We start from the raw sequence: 9,718 nt of genomic DNA on the forward strand, positions 1-9,718 counted from the left end.
CTAATTCCCATCACAATCCTAAAATTATGAGTTAAAGTTACAACTAATCTTGCCAACTTGACAAAATATAACTACTTAATTCAACATACAATAATGTTGCTAATGATAACCATAAATGGATCCTAAACATATCCTATAATCTAATAATTTATTTACTCTTAAAAAGTATTCTAAAACTAAATTTTTAACATAAATTAATAATAAAAAATTATAAACTAACTTCAGATATCTGAGATGCATTTAAATTTTTTCGTTTTCAAATAAGATAAATAGCATAATATTCTGTTTCCAGTGATAATAAAAGATATAATATAGTGTGAAAATCAGATGTAATCGTAAATTTATTTATTAAAAAAATGAGACAGCAAATAAGAGAGGTATTACGCACGTAAAAAGCGCGAAAAGTTGTAGGATCTGCCGAAGGAGCTCCAATGCTGCCAGCACTTTGGATTCTGACACAGAAAGAAAAGAGAGAGTTCTCCTTAGAGAGAGAAAGAGAGGGAACAAACAGAAACTAACAGAAACAACAACATTGGAATTATCAGACAAAAAAAAGCAACAAGATAAGTTCGAAAACTTTGAGGAATTGCTGTTTTTTCTTTTCTCTTTGTTTTTGTTTCATGATCGGAAACAAAAAGGGACATGGACATTGTTGTCGTCTGATTTCTTTATCCAGCTGTACAAATTCACGTCTTCTTGTTGAGTTTGGAGTTTGAATTGGCTGTGATCCCTTCTCAATTTTCTCTCTTCTCTCTCTTACACCCTGTCTTTCCTCTCTCTTTCTTTCTCTCTCTTACATCCGCATTGTTTCGCTTTAGCTGAATCAACGAACCCTAGGAAGGAAATTTGGAATTTTGTGGGTTGAATTGGAGGGTGATATGGGTTTTGTGGAGGTTGGAAGGCAAGAATTGTGGTGACACGCACGCAAAAACACAGACACAAAGGTGGTGTTGTTGGTGGTGGTAGCCATGGGTGGGAATAGAAAGATGCAAATGGAGTCTTCTCCTCCTTCTCTCAAGGCGGCCCATAATTTGAAGCCACTGAGGGTCTATCAAGCATGGAGGGGAAACAATGTTAGTTTTCTTTTTCTTTTTATTTCGATTTTGTTTATGTTGGGGTGGCTTGATTCTCATGGCTCAAAATTATGTTTCGCTTATGATGTGGATTACATGTTTGATGGTTATGATCTGTTTACCTTTATTTTCTCTTCCATTGCTTTTTTGTGATCACTTGTGTCTGGATGCTAGGTTTTGAATTGGAATTTTGGAATAGTAAAAATTACAATCATAAAATGGAGCTTTCAAACTTGCATAGTGGTCGAAAAATTGATAATGTATGTGGACTGTGGATCCTAGGCTATCATCGTGAGTTGATCTATTTTGCCTTTTCTAGAAAAATTACAAGCGCAATTCAATGCTTTCAAATTTTTGGCTAATCTTGCATGATTATTGTTCCTATTTTTATTGTGTATGCCCAGCTGAATTGTAAAATTTTAGTGTCTTAATAATTTAAAACTCTTTAGCTAACAGTGTCACTTGTACTCTTTGTGCATTTGAGTTGAGTTGAAAATAGAAAATTTCTTTCATTGAGGTTTGATTCGCTGGTCCGTGACAAGCATTTTATGCCTTACTAATTCTTCCTTTTTCTTTTCGCTTTCTTTCAGAAATTTTTCTGTGGCGGGAGGCTTGTTTTTGGTCCTGATGTAGCTTCTTTGTTTCTTACAACATTTCTTATTGCTGGACCTGCAATTGCATTTTGCATTAAGATATATCTTAGAATCAGGCAAGGAAATGGTGATAACGATGCTCAGTGGGTTCCTGTATTGGCTGTGGGTTCAGCCCTCACTGTTTTGGTAAATACCCTCTACAGTAATGAATGACTTTTACAGTTTACAGAATTTATTCACAGTTGTCTTTCTCCTTCTTTTGCATGACCATTTACATTGAATTGTAAGAAGTGGTTATTTTTGCTGATGTGACGTCACATAATTGGATACACATGTAAAACTGTTTTATCCTGGCTTAAAATTAAGTTCAAAACGATAACCTACTTACCCTGTTTTTTTCTATACGAGTATTCAAAGTTAAATACTAATCTAGTACAACTAGTATATGCGCCTAGCCTTGTATAGTAATCTCCTAATACTTTAACAAGTTCCAACAGACTCAATAGTCATCATATCATTTTTATTCAAAGAAATAATGAAATTATATAATTTTTAAGCTCATAATTAATGTATCCTTGTTCTGTTTCAAGGATTATTTTGTGCAATGTAAAAAGCTCATATTTCAGGCATCATGCATGCAGGATTTACTATTTCTCCTCATGACTTCTGGGAGAGATCCGGGAATTGTCCCTAGAAATTCTAGAGCACCTGAATTTGATGAGGCGTTTGATATACCTACCCCTTCCATGGAGTGGATTAATGGTACAACCCCTCATTTGAAACTTCCTCGAACAAAAGATGTGATCATTAATGGTCACACAGTAAAAGTGAAGTTCTGCGACACATGCTTGCTGTATCGCCCTCCTCGTACCTCTCATTGTTCCATATGCAACAACTGTGTCCAGAGATTTGATCATCATTGTCCCTGGGTTGGCCAATGCATTGGAATCGTAAGTTGGCTCTTTGCAAACAAACAAATAAAAAGAAAAGAATTAGGAAACATTCTTGGAGATAGTCATTAAATTATATCCGTTCTTTTGAATGACCATTCACGTAGTCATTATAAAAACATAAGTTATTTCTGTTGACATGACATTATGTAATTGAATTTACATATAAAAGTATTTTACACTGACAGTGCATCGAAATTAAGTTAATAGTGTATCATAATCCTTTTTTTCTAGCATAATTGCTTAGAAATGCATTTATTGATAGGAAGTTATATATAATATGAATTAACAATGTCAATTGTATATTTATACCAGGACCAAACTTTTCTGCTTTGTTATATATGTTACAAGAACTAACTGTTTTCTTCGCTTGTTGATATATTGCAGCGAAACTATCGGTGGTTCTTCATGTTTATTTCAACTTCAACCATTTTGTGCCTGTATGTATTTGTGTTTACTTGGATCAATATTGCCCAGAGAGGCACATTGAGGACATTAACACATGATTATGTATCGGATATTCTCATAGTTTATTGCTTTATAGCCGTCTGGTTTGTTGGTGGCCTCACAGTTTTCCATTTCTATCTCATTTGCACGAACCAGGTTACTGTTTTACTTCTTAAATTCTTAAGTCTTAATCATTTTTCATTATTGATTCATCTCAAATGTATCCTTGAAATTTTCCTTTATAAAGAGGATTTTCTTCTTAGCGTTTATTAAGTTAGAGATATAATCATCATTTACGTGCTTTTTCCTGTCAGCTTAAACTTTTGAGAAAAGTGATATCATGACATGGTATCAAACCTTCTATAATTGAAAGGTCTAGAGTTCGATACTTATTATTTCCCAAAAGAGAAAAAAATAGCATAAGGCAAATAAAAAAGGAGTGATTTCATAAAATATAATAATAAAATAAGAAATCCAATAAGAAAATGTCTGGATATCCTTTTCCTTTGGCAACTTGTCCATATGGCCATTGTTTTCATAGATTTTGTTTTGCATGCTGATTTTTATGTTTTATTTTTTTGGTTATGAATGCAGACAACTTATGAGAACTTCCGATACCAATATGATAGGAGGGGGAATCCATACAATAAGGGATCATGCGGAAATTTAAGAGAAACACTTTGCTCCCGTATCCAACCTTCAAGAAATAAGTTCCGATCATTTGTGGTGGAGGAGGAACATATGCCCCACTCTTTGAGTCCAAATCATATGGACGGAATGTTGACTCCAAAGGAGAAAATCGACATTGAAATGGGATCTATGCATGCAGAAGGAGGTGGCATACCCATTCCCGAACTTCTGCGGAAATTTGATTTTGATAACTTTGATGATGATCTCAAGTTTGAAGATGATGAGGGACAACCTTCTTTTGATCCATTCTACAGTGTCGATGAAGATTCTCGGACATCTAATGCTACAGTTGTAAATTTCCATAGCAGTGAATATGATGAGCCTGCGGAAAGTTTCCATGCTAGAGAAAGGGATAGGCACAACCCATGATAAACCACACTGCCGACTTTTGCATATTAATTTATAGAGGTTCTCTTCTAACTCTCCCACTTCTAGATTTGTTGAACATTAGCCTAAGCCTCTAATTTTCCATCAATAAAATGTTCTTGATTTTGATCAGTGCCATTCAAAATTGTTTATTCTTTCTCACTTAGATCTTAAGTAACATGGCTCTACATATCGTATGCAAATATGATTAAAATAAAGAGTTTAACATTGTCAAACCAATCAAATGGGTACAAGGTTAAGTTTAATTACCATGTATAACTTGTAGGAAGTTGCTGGTTAAGTCAAACAATTTTGGATGTTTGTGTAAAATTTTTTTTTTTTTTTTTTAGAGTACAGATACATGAAATCCTATAATAAGTTCATATCAAGCATATGGAGTTCTATTTCAAACAAAGACAGAGAAAGGAAAAAAAAAATGCAATTTGTTTTATTGACAGGCTAAAATAGTGTGGTTTGATCCATGTAGTTGTACCACCTAGTGGGACAAGGTTTTGTTGTTGTTTCATCTTCCTTATCGGGGATCTTTATTTCAGGTCTGCTGCTGCTCCTTTGTGATTGTTTGCTTTTTCTGAGGATAGCTTCATTAGTTGCAGCACTTAGTGGTTTGTATTCATTACAAGTGCACATTGATATACTATTTGATGTTGGAAATGGAGAGAGACTGGCCTTGCACTTATCTCTTATTTCAGTATATCTGGCAAGTGTTTCATTCTAAGCTGTAAAAATCTCCCACGCTTGCTTTCACAAAATAATGCAGAACATTGTCTGGCACCAAAGTTTGTGATAGGAACTCTTCTAGTTTTGCCTATCTTTTGCATTCAGTCCCTTTGTTAAGAGATAGAGATATAGAGATTGGACTTTATTTATTTAAAAGAAAAAATTAGAAATTTAGAATAATGTGAAAGTAGTACATTGGTTTGTTCTTTGAATCTTTGTAAGTTGCTGTGTCTTTTCCTATTTCTAGGTCCTCAACTATCCAATGCTCAGATCTTCAAAGCTAAAAACGGTAACTATAATCTACCCCTTTTTAACTTTAACCTTTACTTTGGCATTGCAACTACAAACTTTTCAAGATAATGAACGTAGGCATAATGTGCACGTTAGTTGAGTGAACCATTAAAATGCCCTCATGGTACATTTGCCTGTTCTTAGTCTCTTCGTCCCATGCTACTTGCTCACCTGTGAGTCCGTGACCATCTCAAACGTTGTTCCAAGTGTCACTAAGAAAACAGAGGAAATCACCATCGCACAAGCGAGGATGTAAACAACTTGTACAGTGGAATCAGATTCACCTTATTGAGGCATTGAAGCAAGGAGCAGCGAATAGGAAAGAATTGGTCAAGATAATGGAAGGAAATAAGCAACAATTTGAACAAAGCAAGAATTTTTAAAAAATAAAAAATAAAAATGCTTATTCTAGTATTTTACTCTGTAAGCTCTTTGTTTTGGTAAATAAATAAATAAATAAAATGGAAAGACAAAAAATGCACGTCTCTTTAGAGCTTATCTGCCAATTTTCAAAGTTTGATGAGTAATCTAAAATATCCGTATAGAATTGGTATATTTTGATATTTTAATTAGAGGTTTTATAAGTTTACGTCTTAGTCAGTTCGTGTAAGAAAATGTTCTTATTTTTCCTAGAATTGGTCAATTGGATCAAATATATTTTCAATTCAACTAGATATCCTTTAAAAGTTATACAATATTCAGCCTTTTATTACAATGATTTAAAATAAAAAAGTAAAATAAATGCATCTAAAAATTATAAATAGATTTAGTGTCTTTTTAAAATTAAATACACATTCAAAATATAAACTAAATAAAACTAAATTTTAAAATTTCAATTTCAATTTTAAATTTCTGTTTCAGATTTAATATATTTAATTATTAATATATTACAATTTAAATACACATCCAAAAATCAAATTAGTTAGAATTCAAAATTTCGAATTTAAAATTCTAAAATAAACCTTAAATCATCTTAAATCACTAGTAAAATCTTCGCTCCGTAAAGATCCATAGCTGCATCGCCTCTCCCTCCTCATCTGTGGCCGTTTTTGTCTTTTCCCGCGTTGGGCACTCCTCTGCGACGATCTCCTCCTTCGGCAACGCGTTCCTCCCCTTGACGCGCACTCCCCGTGCCTCCTCCATCAATGGGCTCCTCTCCGTCCCTGGTCTCCTCCCTCGCGCCATGCACAACCGCCCCCTTCTCCCGCGCCTTCCCTTGTCTCTTCCCCCACGTCACACTCCTTCTGTCTCTGGTATTTCTGCTTGCAAAATTCTAAAAAAATTTTGGTTGAGTTCATTCATGAAGATATGTTATTCTTTTTTTTCGCTTAATAAAAAATTCTATTTTTTTAAATTTATGTATAATATTGGAAGTGTTGTATTTTTTTTAAATGTATTTGTGATTATAATTTTTTTTGCACTCATATGTTTGATTTGGGAGTTGTAATGTTAACCTATTTTGGATGTGTCAATACTTAATTTTAGATGTATTTATGTTGTTCATTATGTTCTTATGTACATATATAAGTTTTTTTTTACATGAGTTTTGGATGTGTTGATAAAATATTTAGAGTGCATTCTTATAATTTTGGATGTGTATTTGAGTTTAATTTTTTTCTGTGTTCAATATGTAATTTAGAACTACAATGAGAATACTTTAGATGTGTTAATACATAATTTTGAATATGTTTATGTTGTTTATTTAATTTTAGATGTGTTTTTGTTTTGACATGAATTTTGAATGTTTTGAATAAAAAAATAATTGAAGTGAGTTTAACTGATTTTGAAAACTTCACTAATTTTTTAAAAATTAGTACACGAAAAGTCATTACGAGTTTTATGGTTTAGTTTGCAAAAAATTAATGTATTGCAAGTGGTTACAAATTTTACAGTGATAAGTATTCAAAATAAAAGTGGTTCCTTAAAAATAGGAAATATGATTAATTAAAAAATTAAAATAATAAAATATTAGATTTAAAGGCTAAATAAAGGCTGAATTTTGTTGTATAAGTAGCATTTTCCAAATACTATTGAGGTTGACGCATATAATTTTTCTCTCGGGAAATGCTAGTTGTACAATATTAATCAGCCTTTAATCAGCCTTTAATCAGATTTAAATAATATTTAATTATTTTTTTAGTGTAACATGTTCCTGTTTTGTAGATACATATCTATAATTAGATTTTAATTTAAATTTAAATTTTAAAACCAACCCACTTCATTGGTGGTTACGGTGACTTTGCTTTACTTTCGTAACTTCACGTAACACATACAGTTTTTTAAATTTCTTATTCTACGGGATATTCACGCATTAGTGAATCCCAAACCAAAAAGGACGCTGCCAGCTGAATTCTCCATCTCGTCTTCATTGGTGAAGACCATCACCACCTTCCAGCTGAAGCACTCTCTCATTTTGCATTGGTGAAAGGTATCATTATTTTTCACACATGTGTTTATGTAATTTGTTAAGAAATATCATGTTAGACATTTTTAATTATATTTTAATTTAAACATAAAAACACTCTGCTGATTTAATTGGAACAAGGTTGATCTTATTTAATTTTATTAATAAAGTTGTTGCAAATAAAGTATATAATCAACAATTAATTTAAAAATTATGAATGGTCGAATATAATTATATACATAAACTAAAATATTTTCAATTGTAGTTTCTTTTTCAATTGTAACACATCTAAAATATTAACTTCCAGCAACCACATTCCACCCCCATCATACCACCAATAGACCATCATGAAAGTAGAATTTCAAGTCTTGAGGCAGCCATACAAGCAATTGCTCAGTCCACTCAAAGCTTGGTCAAAGTGCAAGAGAGAAATGAAGCTACCATGAAGAGCCTTGAACGACAAGTGGGACAATTGGCCAAACAAGCTGAACGGCCAACCAATGTTCTCCCAAGTGATACAATCTCCAATCCAAAGGACAAAGGAAAAGCTACAAAGTGGGAGGAGTGCAAAGCAATCATAGTAGGAAGTGAAAAGACTAGGGAGAAGGAAGCCATCAATCAAGAAGAACACAACAGAGAAGTTCCACAAGAAGAGACAGAAGAGAGAAGTGAAGAGGAGAGAAAGACCAAGAATGCAAAAAGCTCAAAGAAAGATGAGGACATCCTTGAAACACAGCTACAAGAGAAGAAGGAAGGAGTGAAGCCAGATGTCCCCAAACTTTCGTACCCTCAGAGGTTCAAAAAAGAAAACGAGGATAAGCAATACTCAAAATTCCTGGATATATTCAAGACTCTCAGCATCAATATTTCTTTCTTAGAAGCACTTGAACAGATGCCATTATATGCCAAATTTATGAAAGAAGTACTCACAAAGAAAAGATCCCTGAAGGAAGGACAGATTGTTGAGATGACAAAAGAATGTAGTGCTATCCTCCAAAGAGAGTTACCAGAGAAGAAAGATGATCCTGGGAGTTTTTACATACCTTGCACCATAGGAAACATAACAATTGAGAAGTCATTTTGTGACCTCGGTGCAGGTATAAACTTGATGCCTTTGTCTCTAACGAGGAAACTTCAAATTTCTGAGCTGAAGTCCACACGAATACTCCTTCAAATGGCTGACAAATCCATCCAGCAAGCAGTTGGAGTTGTAGAGAATGTACTGGTAAAAGTGGGGAAATTCCTTCTCCCAGCTGATTTTGTCATCCTGGATATGGAGGAGGACCCTAACACTCCCATCATTCTGGGGAGGCCTTTCCTGGCTACGGGCAGAGCATTGATAGATGTTGAAAAAGGGGAATTGTTGCTGAGAGTGCATGATGAGCACCTAGCATTCCATGTTTTTAAAACCCCACATGAGCCCACTCAAGAAGAAGAGTGTACGGAGGATAAGGCCAGAGATCAAAGTTTGAAGGAGGTAGTCAATGAGTTAGCTCCAAAACTTCCAAATCCATGCTTGAAAGCAGTAGAGATGGTGCAACAAACCAAAGAAATCAAGGAGGAACTAGATCCAAAACCTCCAGATGAGAAATTCAACATCTCAGAAAAGGAATCACCAAGGCAGGGAGTATCTTTTGAGAAAGAAAAGAAGAAGAGGCCAAGAGGGTGGAGAAACAAGAAGATCCCTACTGAAGGCTTTTCGCCAGGGGATAAAGTAGTGTTAAACACCCAACCAATGAAGGTGTCCCCACAATCATCTGAATACTACACTGTGAACCGGGTCCTTTCACTTGAACACCTAGAGATCATCAAAAAGGAGACCGGAAGGAAGTTCACAGTAAGAGGAGAAAAGCTGAGGCACTATGATTTTCAACCCCCATGATCTAAGAGGATCGATGTCAAGCTAATGACAATAAAAGAGCGCTTGTTGGGAGGCAACCCAACCTGAGGTAGTTTTCTTTTCATAGCTTTTTCAATAAAAATGTTGAATAATTGATATGTATTGCAAGGAGCTAAGTTTGGTGTTGCACACCAAAAACAACTTAAGGGAGAATGGAGGATTCTAAGTTTGGTGTTCCACCAAAACCTCATTCAAAAGCACATTCTAACTTCCTGCACATTGCTAGTCCAAGCAATCAAACAGATTATTCAACCACTTAACTGCTT

General features: G+C 34.2%; 1 protein-coding gene across 1 annotated transcript; it reads left to right on the forward strand.

Moving 5' to 3' along the window:
• Positions 1 to 326: 326 nt before the first annotated feature.
• On the forward strand, positions 327 to 5,069 carry LOC112754668 (probable protein S-acyltransferase 4). Its single transcript, XM_025802372.3, has 6 exons — positions 327 to 1,073; positions 1,664 to 1,852; positions 2,308 to 2,616; positions 3,004 to 3,219; positions 3,658 to 4,161; positions 4,674 to 5,069. The coding sequence occupies exons 1-5, from the start codon at positions 969 to 971 to the stop codon at positions 4,120 to 4,122; spliced, it is 1,284 nt and encodes a 427-aa protein (XP_025658157.1). The 5' UTR covers positions 327 to 968; the 3' UTR covers positions 4,123 to 4,161; positions 4,674 to 5,069.
• The last annotated feature ends 4,649 nt before the right edge of the window (positions 5,070 to 9,718 follow it).

The sequence above is a fragment of the Arachis hypogaea genome, chromosome 16, assembly GCF_003086295.3.
Source record: "Arachis hypogaea cultivar Tifrunner chromosome 16, arahy.Tifrunner.gnm2.J5K5, whole genome shotgun sequence".
In the NCBI taxonomy this organism is placed as follows: Eukaryota; Viridiplantae; Streptophyta; class Magnoliopsida; order Fabales; family Fabaceae; genus Arachis; species Arachis hypogaea.

Bases quoted from the DNA above. Each gene is read 5' to 3' on its own strand.
- LOC112754668 (XM_025802372.3), top strand. From the start codon at position 969: ATGGGTGGGAATAGAAAGATGCAAATGGAGTCTTCTCCTCCTTCTCTC. The intron at 1,853-2,307 runs GTAAATACCCTC...TCATGCATGCAG, and splicing joins GTTCAGCCCTCACTGTTTTG to GATTTACTATTTCTCCTCAT. The intron at 3,220-3,657 runs GTTACTGTTTTA...TTATGAATGCAG, and splicing joins ATCTCATTTGCACGAACCAG to ACAACTTATGAGAACTTCCG.